Here is a 15,894-nt window from a genome sequence, read left to right as displayed (position 1 = left end):
ATCACTGTCACAACAGCGTTTGTTTTCATTCAAAGGCTTTATGATTTTTCCTATAATGGTGGCCCGGGCATCTAGTCAAAATTCATGCCTGGTTGTTGACTGTGTGTGAACATGTCCAAACCCATGCTGGATTTCAGCAGATGGAGCAATATGCAAATGACAAGAAATCAAAATATCAGGTGTCATGGTTTTGCATCTGTTTTTTTCCAGAGAAAATGTATTTTGTTGTCCAACCCATTCCTCTCAGCCACAGCCTATAATAGCTGTTCTACATTTTTGGGGGTGGGATTTCAAACTTGTGTAAGCCAGTGTGAATATAAGATGCCGCACATATCACATTTGGCAATTCCAAGGTGTTTCTCTTTCAAGGAAGAATCAGTTGCTTGCCACCGTGCACAGGTAATAATCTCTGTTCTTTCAAGGAAAACCTTTAAATTAGAGTTTTGTGTCTCTGAATTTTTTTTCCCTTGCACCAGAATCTCTCTGAAGACTTCGTCATCATCATCATCATGGCTAAATCTGAAACTTATCTCGTCAACTTGCGTTACCCAGATGGCAGTGAGGGAAGCCCCTCCAACCCTGCCTTATTCAAAAATCAGGACTTCGCTCAGATAAAAGCTGACTGCCTCCAGAAACGAGAACTGTTTGTGGACAATGAGTTCCCACCAAACAGTCTTTCTTTGGGTGACCGGTCTGATACGAGTGAAGTGAAATGGCTTTGACCAGCAGTTAAATCATGTTAATTATATTTATTTTTTTTTCACTTTCAAATCTGATGGATTGTTAGTTAGCATTTCTGTACAGTAGGAAAAACAGATTCTTTTTAAATGCTTGTCAACATCACATTTTTCTCCACTGTCTTTTCAAGGAATTATTGAGAGAATGAGGAAAGAAGGATCAGCCTGCTTTCATTAAAGATGGTATGTCACGATTTGACTTCGGACAAGGCAACGTGGGTAAGCAAAACTTTCTTATTTATAGCTAATGACAATGACAACTATGTTCCACAGTTCAGTTCATTTTTATTTTAAACATGTACGTTCACGATCATTACATAATATCATTCCATCTTTTTTGAAAGGGAGTAGGTAGACGTACACACTTATTTGGCCCTACCCCCTCAATTTTTACATCTCATTCATTTAATTTTCTTTTAGTCTTAAATTAAACAAGCAAACAAATGAAAACAAAACAAAACCAAAAAAATATCACAATATAGTTTCTTTCATATAAATAAAGACAGAATATGTAAATATGCAGATTCACAAATAATGAAACCAACAAACCAAAACATCCCTTCAATTACGGTCCTGTGTTAACCCCGTTTTCTTCATTCTTATAGTTGTTTAAAATTTGTTTTGGTTTATCTTGTTACTTTCTTTTATTTCTGCTTTTAGACTGTTCCATAATTTAACTCCGTCAGCTTGAGAAAACTATTAGTTTCCTTCTTTTATCAGGTAACTGCTGGTTTGTGTCTGCAATATCTGCACTGACCTTCCAAACAAATCTGATGGAACAAGTTGTACCAATGGATCAGTCCTTTGAGGATTATGCAGGAATATTTCACTTCCGGGTAACAAAGGATTAATAAATGTGTCTAAAGAATACTTTTACAAAACAGAAACACAACACACTGGTTATTAATCCTTATTAAGCTGTTTTCTCTGTTTCAGTTCTGGAGGTTTGGAAAGTGGGTAGATGTTGTCATTGATGACAATCTGCCAACAAAAAACAAGCGGTTACTGTTTGTGTCCTCGAAATGTGGAAATGAGTTCTGGGCTCCTCTGCTGGAGAAGGCATATGCCAAGTACAGAACCACGTCACACACTTTCATGTAAATCAGTTCAGAAGGTTCAGAAAAGATTTACAAATATTTTTCTTTCTCTGTGTGTCTCCTTCAGAGTTTGTGGTTCATATGCAAACATGTCTAGTGGGCAACCAACAGATGCCTTCAAAGATTTCACTGGAGGTGTGAACCAGATTTACTATCTCACAGAGCCCGAGTTGCGATGAGCTTTGGCTGACACTAAGCAGAGCCACTAAGTGCAAATCACTGATTTGCTCTTCGACTTTGAAAGAAGAGGTGAAAAATAAATTTCTAGAGAAACAATAAAAAAACAACAATAATTAAAATCAAAACGAAAGAACCCTCAATACGTAATTTATCTTACGTGTCTTTTTCAGGATGCATTGGCCAACACTGGATTGGTAGATGGGCATGTCTATTCTGTCACAGGCATCACTGAGGTAAATTCTTGAGTTTCAAAAGTATATTCCATCTAGGAAAGGGGCTTTTGGTACGAGGTTAATTGCAGCAAAATTGTAACAGTATCAATTAAAGAATACTTGGAGATAATGATAAAGAAGAATTTAGTTGTTTTTTTTAAAAAATCTTTATTATTTCATCTGAAGGTGGAATTAAACGGCTCCAAAGTACGACTGGTGCGAGTCATGAACCCATGGGGTGAACGAGAGTGGAACGGAAAATGGAGCGACAAGTACTTGACTTAATCAAACAACAAACAATGTCCATATACTGCTGACAATGACACAGTTTTTACTAGTGTTGCACCTACACATAATCAACTCATTATTATTATTATTTAATTAAAAGCTGTTTTTTACAAAACCACAGCAGGGAGTTCAAGAATTTCTAAACATGAGATAAACAGTATAGTTAGAACAACATTAGTGGTCAATCAAAAAAAGAGAGAGAAAACACATATGCGTGCTGTGCAAAATGGAAATGGCCAGACATCCACAGAGAACAATAGTGGTGGATGACCACAGCATGCTTTCTGTTATAAAGAAGAACAACTTAAGAACTTCAAGCCAAATGAAATTGTAAATGAGATATATCTGTTTTGCTGCATTAAAGTCTGTCATTAACTTATTTGTTTTGTGTTCTCAGGTCAGATTTGTGGGACAAAGTAAGTCCAGAAGTTAAAAAAAAGTGTTTCGACCGTGACGACGGAGAGTTCTGGTAAATTAGAAATTTTGCACACTGTTTACTCTCAATATTTTAAATAAGCATTTTAAAAACTCAAAAACAAACAAAACAATCACACAATCATTTTGATGCATTACCAAAGAGTTTATGTCTTACTGCTTGATATTTAATGTTTATCTCCTATTTTATCTCTATCTGCTCATCTGGCTGTCAGGATGCAAATGGAGGACTTCTGTTCCTATTTTGCTAAAGTATCCATCTGCTGTGAGACCCCTAACTTTCTTGATGGAGACTTAAAATGTCAGTGGAATTGCATGGTTTACGATGGGAACTGGGTAGCAGGGACATCTGCAGGTGGCAATGTGAAACACTGTAAGACAAGTTCATTCCTATCTAAACTTTAACTATCACTAAAAGAATATTTTGGTTTTTACATTTTTCATTTATCTGTACAAACACAAAACCCACCATAAATTTCTAAAACCTGTAACTAACAAATAAACTGTTTCCTCTCTGTAGCCACCTTTGCAACAAACCCTCAGTATCGCATTCGAGTGACTGTTATAGACAAGAAGGAGCCAGGAGACAAAAACATTGTGCTCTCCCTGATGCTGAAAGCTCATCAGGGAAATCGCATTGATCACCAAACTATACTCTATAAGGTATTCATTCTGAATCCGCTTCCTTTAATTTAAATAATTGTTAAATACTGCAACCGATTACCAAAGGACAAGAAACTAAATCTTTAAAACAATTGTATCACCCTGTTATTAAAACACAAGCACTTTTCCTAATTTAGCAGCTGAGTTAGTAAAACAATAATAATAAAAAAAAATGCCTTCACTGATTTCACATTCATTATTTAAAGTTACTATGGAAATTGGTTCCTGCGAAACAGTTTAATGATATTATTCTTACCATTTTCCAATTAACAGATTCCACCAGGGGTAAGTGCAAACAATAACAAATATATGAAACTGTCTGTGCACCAAAAGTAAATTCAGCATTTTAATAACTTTAATAACAATGTACAATGAGACTCAGGAGAGTATTTCACTATAGATATTCCTTTATATTTCTGCCAGACTCCAAAAGGACGCCTGCAATACTATTTCTTTTTGAGCAACAGGTATGTGAAGGCCGAAAAGACTTACAGCACTCGGCGAGATCTCATTGAACTCTACAGTCTGGAACCTGGAGAGTATGTGATCGTCCCGTTCACGTATGAACCCAACATCACTGCAGACTTTATTCTTACTGTCTACACCAAAGCTGATGCCAAGATCAGGTAAAGGCTTTCTCTGACCTTTCACATATTTTGTAAGGCTCACTGAAAACCTTTATTCCAAAAGAAAGTGGCTTATTTTAATATGATGGATCCTTGACTTAAAGCTTAAAGCCTGATCTAATATGATCTTTAAACATCAGTCTATTTCCAAAAATGATAAAAAGTTGTGCAGCAGGTCATAATTAACCACCATTCCTTTATTAATCAACAAATAAAGCTGTAGTCTTAATTTATTAAAGGTCAAGAGACGATGCTGCATTGTGTCTTTCTCAGCTAATAATCCATCATGAAAAAAGAATGCTTGGACATTGCTAGCATAATGGACGGGTTTTTGACGGAGTTCCCACACAAACGCAAAGCAGGTGATGAAGCATCGCCAAATATGTTTCCAAACCAACTTCCTTCAAGCCAAAGACTAGAAAATATGGTGAAGCATATCTTTGTTTAGGTGGTGGTGGGGGGGCAAACATTTTTCTTATAAAACAAAGGGGGGCCTAGCAAAACAGTTTGGGAACCACTGACTTAAGGAGAATGGTTTGGTTTCACCTTCAGTGGACTTCAGTAATCCTGCTAAGACTCTTTATGGCTATCATGATCCTGAAACGTCACATCCTGTTTTCTTGAGATCTTGAAATAGCTTGATGACAAATGTTAATTGTAAAGCTTTAAACCTTCTCTTCTGCTTCTAGGCCCTGTAAAGGAGGGGAAGATGAAAAAGATGACCATCTTTCTGAGGTTTGAAAAATCTGTGTTGTATATTTTTCCTCCAAGTGTTATAGCCTCTATTTCACACTGCTGCTAATAAGAAAGAGATAAATTTTGCTCTCTTGTAGATCCGAGACAAAGACAATGAGAAAGCCACTGATGAGGATCCAAACTATGCCTTTAAACTCTATGCTGATCAGGTGTCAATATTCTTCTCTTTCTTCGAATCTTTACTTTTTCCTGATATGCACCGATACATTTTAGTTGTTTCTCTGCCTCTTGGTAGAATGATGAGCTGCTTTCTGTACAACTCCAGAAGCTCCTGAATGACAGATTCCCTCATGGTAAGCTGAACATGTGTGCTATGAAAGGTTCAAAATCATAATTCATATCTTGTTGTTGATTGTTTGCTTTTATAGAGAAAATTAATGTTTTTCAACAGGGAATGGCCACAGGGGCTTTAGTTTGGATGCCTGCAGGAGTATGATTGCCTTGGTGGATGTATCCTAAATTATACAGTTATTTTCCTTTTGCTTTTATGTGATGCCACACCCAAAATGACCAAAGCTGATGATCAAACTGACAACTGGCCACATTTCTGTTAGGAGTAAGAACTTTTTTGTAAGATATCCTTAACCTGCACAGCTCGATCAAAGGATGACAATGACCTTTACTGAATTCTCAATTCTCTGGAAGAAGATTCAAGAATACAAAGTAATGCAGCAAGTATAGTCTCCAAGATTTATACATCATTTAATTATTTCTTCAACTTTTAGAGTTTTTTCCCCCCAAAAAATGTTCAGTTTAAAATTTTAAAAATGAGATATGTTCACAACACTGTTTGCTTCTAAATCTAAGTTCATCCTGCTTGTAGAATCTCTTTCATCGCTCTGATGTGAATGAACATGGATCCCTGTCTGACGATGAGCTCCAGAAGGCAATTAAAGATGCAGGTAACACTAATTATTGTCACATTTGAACACATTTAAGTGTAGTAACACATTTGGAGCTTGCTTCATGTTATAACTGGAGAACTCCTCACTGTCTCCTTGTGTCTTTATCAGGAATGGATGTTAATGATGCCAGTGTGGGGCTGATGATGTCTCGGTATTCAGGCTTCTCCACCACCTCTTTGGAGGAGTTCATCACTCTCATGTTGCGCCTGGATAAGATGTCAGGTAAGCGACCACAAATCGAAGAATAAATCCATATCTTTTATCTATTTCAAAATGTGCTTAGACGTCTGTTGCATGGGGGTTTTCTCCACAGACATTTTCAAGGGCAAATCATCTGATGGTAAGATCCACCTGACCTGGGATGAGGCAAGTATATTTAATACCACTTAATACTCTTTAATGGTGCACTTTAATAAAAGTGTCACTATTAATTAACCTTTGCGATTGTGTGTAATTATAATATTAGGATAAGTAAGAATTGCCTTTTACTATTATAGGTGTGTTAAGTGTAAGTGTGTTAAGAAAATGACTCTTTCAGTCGTTTATCCATGCATAATCATGCATGTTACTATAGTTTTATAGAGTAAATTCAGAACACATGAGAGAACTGTAATACAGAACCATTACAGTCCAGAAATTAGCCATAAACGAAATAAATCGTACATCTAAAAGTTGCCTTTTCTTTCATTTCAGTGGTCTATCATCTCCATGTATAACTAGACCAGACCAAATCAGAAGAACTGAAAAGATTCCTGCAATCATACTTGCTTTTAAGTCTTAATGCACCAGCTTTTACAGGTGACCAGGCTGAGATTATGTTTTTTTCCTTTTGCTTTTTTTCTTCCTTTCAAACCAAACCACTGTAGGCCAAAAATGTGATCTTTTTTATCCATTTCCTTTCATAATTTTCATAATACAAAGTGTTATCATTATTCAAGTTACCAGCAATGGCTAGCAAAAGTTCCATTCATAAACTATTAGGGTGCCATGGTCAGATAGGTATACCTGCTAATTAGTGCTTAGTAACTTTATAACATACTAGAACTAGGTTTTAGAGCCAGCTTAAGGGGTGCAGTTTGGGGAGGAGGGGGTTTCAGAGGGGGGGATTACTTGGGGAATCCCCAAAGTATTTAGACCAAAAAATGTAAACCATTTTCTTTATTTTTCCATTTTTGTTTAATATTGTTGTGACACAAATGGGCAGACTGATTATTTGACAGTTAACTTTCCTACATTCTATTACTAAGCGGTTGGATGAAATTAGGATCAGTCAATCAGTGATCTAACTTCCTCAACAGTGATCAATATCTGTGTTTGAGCAAATTATACATTTAAAAAAATGCCCATGTTAAGTAAAACATATTGTGAAATAGGCATAATAGTGACTCAGCAGCATTAATGGTGAAAGCAAATAAATATGTTCAACTGTTCAATTCTCTATATCTCCAACTTTCCTTTGCAATGATTATATAGCAATAAAAAATGATACCCTCTGAATTCTCTTTTGTACTTATTTCAGTATGGAATTAAGACTGACCAGGAGGAGCAGTAGAAACTGTGAATCAGACCTTATTTTATTAGTCCATCACTGAATACACCAGAAAAATAAAAAGTGAATGAACACATCACCAGTTCAGAAGTCAAATCTGCAGTTTAGCAGCTGAGATAAAACGTACGATTTACACTCATTCATTTAGGACAGGATACAAGAGGCTCTCTAGAAAAAAACCCTCATATTCAACATTTTTATTTTTACAAAGATAAAACACAAATCTGCATTTCTTTGCCAGGGACTGTGAAATATTTGCACACTTTCAGTCTGTTCATTGTATGGTGGTTACAGGAAAAGGTTGGTAATGTACTATAATCATATTAATGTTCCATGAAAAGGCTATAACCAACAATAAACTTACCCTACTAACAAGTACTGTCATCTTACTCAGTTTAAGCTTTACTGCTGTTCATAAACATTATGAAGATCAAAAATCCACATTGCTGCATTGGGAGGATGTTCTTTAAAATGAACACAAACATTGCAGTTCATCCTGTTCTAGTCTTAAAGCCCCACTAGTCCACCATGTATGCATTAATCCACAGTGAAAAATAGTCCTTAAAAATACATTTTCCCAATTTCCTCCAGTTTGAGCATTTTCCACCTAAACATTTAAACAAGTCTCTTACATACAGCTTCATGTTAAGATGTTAAAATGTTTATTTTTCAGTAGGAACCACCCTACAGGTTCAGTTAGCACTAAGTGTTTAAAGAAAAAAAATCATTTGCTTTTTTAAGGGATGTCTTTTAAACAAAATATAAAATATTCTCAAAGCACAGAGTGCAGTTTGGAGATGTTTTCTGTGTGTGCTCTCAGTCCTCCTCTTTCTCGATATAGCTTTTAGATGCAGAGCGGGCCATCTGCCTGGCCATGTACCTCTCTCTTGCCGAACTCACAGTCTGATCTGTGCTGCGCTTTGCAAACTTGTTTGTCTTCTCCTCCGCTTCCTCTTTCTCCTCGCCTTGATTTTTCTGCTCATCTTTGTTCTCTATTGTGCATTCAGCTTCTTCCTTCCTTTCAAGTTCATTTTCTTCCTTGTTCATGCCCTTCTCCTTCTCTGGTTCCTTCCGTAGTGCCTGCTCTTCCTCCAGATGTCTGTCTTTCCTCTTGTCTTCATCCGGTTTCCTTCTCTTTTCCCTCTCACCATTCTTATCCCGTTCTCTTTCTCTGGAGCTCCTCTCCCTCTTTCCATGCCTGTCGTCCCTTTCGGTATCACCTCTGCCTCCTCTACCTCTGTCGTCTTCTCTACCTCGGTCTCTATCTCTCCTTCTATCTCTGTCGCTTCTTCTTTCTCCATGCCTGTCATCTCTTTCCCTTCCCCTGTTTCTGTCTCTTTCTCGCTCTCTATCTCTATTCCTTGCTCTGTCTTGGTCTCTGTGGCTCTTTTTATGTCTGTCTCGCTCCTTCTCTTTTTCCCTCTCCTTTTCGTCACCGCTCCCTGATGAAGGTGACCTCTGCCTGTACTGGCGTTTTGAGTGTGCAGAGCCGCCCCCAGGCTTGCTAAACCCAGATTTCTGCTCATGCGACTCCTCGATGTCACTGCTTGAACTTGGGATATTTTCATTGGATGGAGGTGAGGAAGCAGGTGAAGTCTTTTCTGTGTCTTTTGAACCCTTTGAAGTTTGAGGTCTGTAAAAGAAACAGTGATATAATAAAGATTCCGAAAAAAACATGCACATGTTCATCAGTGAGCAAGCAATGAGAAGCTATGACTGACTTGTTCGCAGAGCGATCTGGTATTGCCTCCTCTCCTACAGTCTGATTCAAGAGGTGCCGATAAAAGCCACTGAGGTCTTTTTGTTTCTTCACATCCAAAGCAGCTAAGTAAACACAAATTTTAACAAATCAGACATACTTTGTATTTAAAATATCCAAAATGCTCAAAGATTACAAAAAGTTGCATCAGTCATTCACAGACATTAATAACAACTGCTAAGTATCACTCCAACCTTCCATCTCTGCCTCTCTCTTCTCTCTCTCCTCCTCCTCCTTCTGTTCCTGAAGTTTTTGCCTATAGGCGGATGTAACATAAGCCTCTTTATCCGCAAACTTCTCTCCCTCTGCTTCTCTTTCCTTCTGAATCTTCCTCTCCTCCCTTCGTTCTTGCTCTTTCTTTCGGTCCTCTACTGCTTTCATTAACTGGTGGATATATTTTGGCTGTAACAAAGAGAGACAGACAAATTTTCATCTCATATATTACACCAAATGGACATCAGAAAACAACTTGAACCGAACAGCAGCACTGAGGTTTTGTTACTACTCCAGCTGCTTAGTTTTCAAGCACAGCTTTATAAGCATTCAGCACAAATTAATTTACCTTTTTGTCTGTGCCTCCCAGAATTTTTTTGTTGGTCTCTAGTCTCTGTTTTTGAATGTCATCGTACACAGCATCGTAGTCATATACAGTACTGTCCTGTTCCAGGGCCTTCTGCATCTCCAGACGCGTCTTCAGAAAGAAGGAAAGTGGAAGACAGAAAGATGAAGGCATCACATCACTGTTTGTTTGTTTGTTTTTTTAATTACAATGAATCTTTTAATTTTTCTTCTTACTTGTTTCATCATCTTCTTTTTTATAGATTCTCTCTGCAGGCTTTCCCCAACTGAGGTCTGAGGGAAAAAACATACAAAAATAAATTCAGTATATTTAGAAAGAAGCCTGCTAACAAGCAAGCTAGTTAGTGGATAAACTTCTTTATTATTTATTTTTAGTTTCTTAATAGACAAAATACTTGAATCAAATTCATTTAACTAAGTGACAAAGTACAAATTGTAATGTCTTGTTTATAACAAATCTGTTTACCCACCTCTTCATCGGAGTCATCATCGAATACAGAGGGTTTTGGTAAGGTAGTGGTCTTTGATAATCCCTTCTTTTGTGGCAAAATGAGCCCATACCTGAGGATAATCACAAAACAGAGGTTCTTAAATTAGGATTCAACTTTGTTGTCATTACACATGTATAAATACAGGGTAACAAAATACAGTTTGCATCGAATCAGAAGTGCAAGAGCAGTAAGTGCAAAAGTGCGATTATGCACAGATAAGGGTAGTATAAAAGGTGGGAATCATTATGAACGGATTATGACAAATAAATTAAGTATACAGATGTTTATATTGCTATACAGAGCGCAAATATACAGATGTACTACAGACAAACGTACAGATGTATACATGTGTACAGTTATACAAATGATCTGTATAGCATACAGATTAAACGGCACATTTGACAAGCTTTCACTGGTTACCATAATGATTATGCATCTTCAATGGGGACAACAGCAAAGGCTTTAAACTGACTGTGACACTAAGCAAGCATAACATGCCATATTATTTGTTTGTTTTTTTACGGATCAAATAGACCAAACTGTATTTTGAATGACTAGCATTTGCTGTGAACTCTTCCCAACTACAACCATCTGTTCGGGTTAAAATAAAAGAAAAAAAATAATAAGCTGACAGAGGAGTGGTAACCATGAAAAACACAAAACCGGTTTTTTGATAACCAACGTTAAGAAGCTGCTGTTTAATAAGTTATGAGAGAGACTAGCATAACGTTAGCATTTCGCTAGCTGGGTCGCTAGCTGCAAGGAGAGCCTACGTTTTTATACAAAACCCCGAGCTGGAACTACACGACTGTTATAGTGAAATAAGCTCTTTTAGCACGACTCTAAGCTTTACCGTAACAACCTGAAACAATATAATAACATGTTGTTATAATCGTGCTAGCATGTCTGCAACTCACTGTTTCGTAGGGACCGCCATCTTGCTCCGCTGGCTGTGGACTCGCACAGCAGATTCGACACAATTTCAAGCGGCTACAAACATAAGCTTCAACTCAGCAGGCAGTAAATAAGGTCACCGCATGAAGGAGCCATATCCATGTTTTTGGGGAGTGTTATTTGCTGCTGTTATGGGTTTGACCCTCTTCTACAAATGTACGGACTTCTAACGCATAGAGGTAACATTAGATAAACGTCTTAATGCATTCTCAATCATCCAGGAAAGTAAATCCCCAAAAGTTGATTCTGTTCATCTGGACATAGCGTTTTGTGGGAGAAACATTTCGTCACTCATCCAAGTGATTTCTTCAGTCTCAGCTGACTGCAGGTTTCTCCAAATTGTACATTTAATGACTGAAACTAGCCCACTGAAGGAACAATGGGCTGGGAGGTCAGTTCCTTAATCATAATTATGCAAATTCTCATGACCATTGATCAACAACCACTGACCAAAACCCACTGATCAAAGACCACTGATCAATGGCCATGAGTATCATTCGCAAAGAGTTGGGGAATGGCTGCAATCACAGCATTGTAAGATGGCGAAAGATGTACCCTTAGGCCCCCTCGTCGATTCAGAGGAACTGACCTCCCAGCCCATTGTTCCTTCAGTGGGCTGGTTTCAGTCATTATGCAAATGTACTGTTTATAAGATTTGGGGAAACCTACAGTCAGCTGAGACTGAAGAAGTGACTTGGATGAGTGACGAAACGTTTCTCCTACAAAACGCTACGTCCAGATGAACAAAATCAACTTTTGGAGATTAGATAAACTCCAACTTGCTTACCTGGACAGGTAATAAATAATTCGGTAATACTGACGCTCATATAAACTATTATTACAACTCGTGTACATAGAACATATGTCAAATGTTTAAACTGAAAAAATAATAATTTTAAGGAAAAAAATATGTCACCTTGAATTTGACTGTAGCCACAGGGACAGGGCCATGTTTATATAGCATCCAAGTTTCAAGTTCAACTTTCAGATTTTCAAGTCGTTTATTTGTCATATAAAGGTATCAATGGCACATTACTACCAGCAGTTAAATTCTTAGGCTCAGAGCCCCCTCAATATTGCACATAGAAAGGTAAAATTGCATACAAGAAACACTTAGATAACAATAAGATGAACAATATAAATAAAGAAAATATATATTTATTTAAAATAAGAAAATAATAAATCAAATATTGTAGCAGCTGTAGTGGAGAGGTAGTGGTATGTACATGTACAGTGACTGTGCAAAATAAACCCATCTTGGGAACTGAGGAGATCTTTTGGGAGATGAATTTTGTCCCTCTCTTGTGTGATATAGGATCTGTTTTTTTATTCATGGTAAATGGACTGATTCTTAGCTTGACTCATAGCGCTTTTATACAACATGCCACATTTAACCAAGCTCTGCCCAGCTTTACCACTTTGAAATTCTGCCTCTGTAAGATGCTCTTTTAATATTCAGTTATGTTACTGACATGTTGCAAATAAAACAAGTTAGCCTACTAATTCTGCTGCTGCCGTTATATACATAAAAGTGCTACATGAAGTGCATGAGCAGCAAAATGGAGTTTGCAAGTGTAAGTATCCACTTGTATTCTATACTGCATATAATATGCTGCATTAGTATGTACCCAACATTTTACTGAAGCTGAGTTTATTATGGCTACTTCTGCTGGTTTGGTACTGTCACATGTGTATAGCTGCCATGTGAGAACCACAAAGTGACAAGCTCAAAAATGTTGAAAATGTCAACTTAGCAACAATATTTTGCAACTATTCTGGAAGCAATTGTTGCCAAGCTGACCGATAAAGTCTGAGAATTTCCGAGAACAGCTGACCCTCAAGGCCTAGTTTATTACTAAAATTCATCATAAGCAAGTTTGAAATGCTTGTTTTTTTAATGACTTCAAATGGCACTACAAATTGTGATCTGAAAAGTAACTTGTAGGCTAATTAAAGCTTAGTAGCAAATGTAATATGTGCCTCTGAGATGTGGCACTGTAATAGTAGAGCACATGATATTGGTATTTGAGTATAGTATTTATGTTTTATCTACCACTGCTAAATTTTCATTTTCCATGACTGTCACTAAAACATGAATGGCTGACTTTTCTACAAAAAGTCAGTCATTACAATGCATTACAATTGTAAAATTGAAATATAATTATTACAATATCTTAATTGTAATTTGTGAAAATATTTACAAACTAGTACATGATTTCACCCCAAATCCAGCACCCTGAGGCTGCTTGCAAAGCGGATGGAAGGAGGCTGAGGACTAGTGAGTGTCTTACAACAAACATCCATGAGTACATCAGGAAGATGGCCACAACTGATCATGTGCTTAGTCAATACTTTAGGCAGCAGAAAAATATATTTTTTAAAAACCTAATTTACTGTAGCAGAACTGGGCTTTAATATTTTTCTGTATTGGTACAGCTCCTTCACCTCCCTAGAGTTGATTCATTAAAGGTTCCTAACCTCCAAAGTGGAAACAAATTCTACAATAAATCACCACAATGACCAAAAACCAAAGTGTACTGAAATTTGTGACCGAACATCAACAAAGTGCAATAACATGAAAGTAGTCATTTATTATTAAAAACAATGGGAGGCCCATAGGGACGCCTCACATTGCTCAAAGTGCTCCTTAAATAGATGAGTTTTTAACTGTTGAGAAATCAAGTGCTGATAAATCTCAAACACCTTTCATTTATTTTAATTTGATTTGTTTTGTCAAATGCTCTCTTCTAAACCTGTACGTTAATTCATTCCATTAAATAAGATCAAAGAGCGCACGGCTCACCTGTGATTAAAGGTGTAGCTTTCGGTCCCAGCCGCCTCATCTGAGTGACTCTAAATCCAAACACCATTATCTCTTCCGTAATCTGCATCTCATCTCCCCTGTGGCCTTACTGCTAATCCTTGCGATTCACGTCCAAACCTGCCTGATAGATGAATGGACTATATGGCGATCAAATGAACTATGCAGTGCTGGTTAAATGGACAGGTAGGTTTACATAAGGCCAGAAGAAGTGCTTTAAGTAACATTCACGTAGTAGGGCTAAGATATGTGGATATCGGTGACTAAAAGAAACATTTTTGCTTTTTGTGCAACAGAGAAAATAGGGGGAAAATGAACTACCAGTGCCTTCAAGGAAATACAGTGAATTATTGTTTAATGCCTTAGTTTTTGATTTTTAACAATTAAGTCTGTGCAGACGAATGGAGAGAGTGAAACCAGATTTCACAACGGGTAATGGCAGTAGTAGTCCTAGCATGATGAATCTGTGCATACCTCCACGTGCTGGTCTCTGGGCTGTGTTACACTTGCTGATGATGACACACATTTAATATATTTACGTCTGTGGTTTTTGACAGGTTCCTGTTATCCTTGATCTGTGCCCTCAGGCAACAAAGATAACAGTGTAGCTGTACAGGTTTGGACAGGAAGCTACTTGCGTATGCTTACAAAATATCATATGACTGCTGGCTGGTAGACTACAGGAAGGTGCCCCATTTTTTTTCTTTTCCCGAGCCTTAAGCATGAGTACAACAGGTTTAGGCTAATTCTCTTCAGCCATTTTATACAAAGGTTTTTCCAATTTAGTCTTGCTTTTCAGATTTGAGAGCAATTTACGAAAGTGGATTTGGTAAAGTCTTTGGTCTCAGATCATTGTAAATGAATTAAACTGACAGCAGCATATGTATAAAAGTATTTTATGCAAATAAACTGTCTTATAAAATCAATAAACCGCATTAAGAAGCACTTTGAGATCATTATACATCTATCAATACTAATGTCTTTTGCTGCTATATTTAAAATATTAAAGATACCATCTATTTAAAATTAAAGCAGCATGCCTCCTACAGAGTATTAGGATATATTTGTCCTCAAGCTTCATTAGTTTAACTACAACAGTCCTAAAGTAGTAGTCTGTGTGAATAGTTTCAAGAAAAAGCCACACAGTATAGTATGCTGACTGCTTAGTTTCCACTGCCCAAAACATTGTAAAAGCCTCTTTTCACCCTGCCACCACTGGTTTGACTTTCTGCCCTCAGGCAGACGCTACAGGTCACTAAATCTCAGACTAACAGTTGTGGAAACAGTTTGTACCCTAAGGCCATTACCACTCTCAACCAACATGCAAAGTGAACAATCACAGTACACACTCGCACACACTGTCACACAATAAAACCCTTAAAATATTCTATTAATTTTATGTTATTTATATACATACTTATTATACAGTCTTGTAGTTTGCTTTCCTTTAGCTTCAACCTTGTTTCATCAAGCTGGAGTGGCACTCCCAATCTCTTTGTAATTGAATTGCAATAACAATGTAGGCTTTCTATTCTATTCTATTCTATTCTATTCTATTCGATTGTAGGCTTAAACCTTGTAATGCAATTGTTGTATGCGGTTTACATAATGGTGCCTTTACACTTCTATTCAAATAAATGATCTCTTAAGAAGTAGTATTGCTTCTCTGTAGACACTCCTCATAAGTGCTTTGTTTATCTCCAGCACACACACGGTTAATCGGGATTGACAAGCTAAGGGTAGTTGCGCATGCGCAGGTGGCGCTTACAGAGGAAACAGCCGGGGAGTAGTCAAACAGTGTACGATCACAGGGAAAGAGAGGGAGGGGGGTTAAAGGAGAGA

General features: G+C 37.2%; 1 protein-coding gene and 1 pseudogene across 2 annotated transcripts; one reads left to right on the top strand and one right to left on the bottom strand.

Annotated features, from left to right (window-relative positions):
- The first annotated feature begins 274 nt into the window (after positions 1-274).
- LOC146510033 (calpain-1 catalytic subunit-like) lies at positions 275-15,881 on the top strand (annotated as a pseudogene). Its single transcript, XR_014876426.1, has 22 exons — positions 275-399; positions 477-728; positions 869-956; positions 1,458-1,573; positions 1,674-1,807; positions 1,902-2,083; positions 2,185-2,247; positions 2,413-2,498; positions 2,912-2,983; positions 3,165-3,322; positions 3,470-3,612; positions 3,886-3,897; positions 4,036-4,238; positions 4,928-4,973; positions 5,072-5,143; positions 5,230-5,287; positions 5,386-5,444; positions 5,589-5,657; positions 5,818-5,896; positions 6,008-6,121; positions 6,213-6,265; positions 6,593-15,881. The product of XR_014876426.1 is annotated as a calpain-1 catalytic subunit-like (transcript).
- On the bottom strand, positions 7,453-11,777 carry nsrp1 (nuclear speckle splicing regulatory protein 1). Its single transcript, XM_085174520.1, has 7 exons — positions 11,195-11,777; positions 10,257-10,347; positions 10,003-10,059; positions 9,770-9,898; positions 9,402-9,609; positions 9,170-9,272; positions 7,453-9,081 (listed from the first exon to the last, which is right to left on the bottom strand). The coding sequence occupies exons 1-7, from the start codon at positions 11,212-11,214 to the stop codon at positions 8,265-8,267; spliced, it is 1,425 nt and encodes a 474-aa protein (XP_085030646.1). The 5' UTR covers positions 11,215-11,777; the 3' UTR covers positions 7,453-8,264.
- Positions 15,882-15,894: the final 13 nt, after the last annotated feature.

This window comes from Neolamprologus multifasciatus, chromosome 10, assembly GCF_963576455.1.
Source record: "Neolamprologus multifasciatus chromosome 10, fNeoMul1.2, whole genome shotgun sequence".
Lineage (NCBI taxonomy): Eukaryota > Metazoa > Chordata > Actinopteri > Cichliformes > Cichlidae > Neolamprologus > Neolamprologus multifasciatus.
The sequence above is the reverse complement of the archived record's forward strand: the minus strand, read 5'-3'. Positions and strand labels throughout refer to the sequence as shown.

What these genes read in the sequence shown, in the direction of transcription:
- nsrp1 (XM_085174520.1), bottom strand. Translation starts at nt 11,214, where the DNA reads ATGGCGGTCCCTACGAAACA. An exon ending in AAAAGAAGATGATGAAACAA is followed by an intron (nt 9,899 to 10,002) that starts GTAAGAAGAAAA and finishes TTCTTTCTGAAG; the next exon opens with ACGCGTCTGGAGATGCAGAA. An exon ending in TGGGAGGCACAGACAAAAAG is followed by an intron (nt 9,610 to 9,769) that starts GTAAATTAATTT and finishes TCTTTGTTACAG; the next exon opens with CCAAAATATATCCACCAGTT.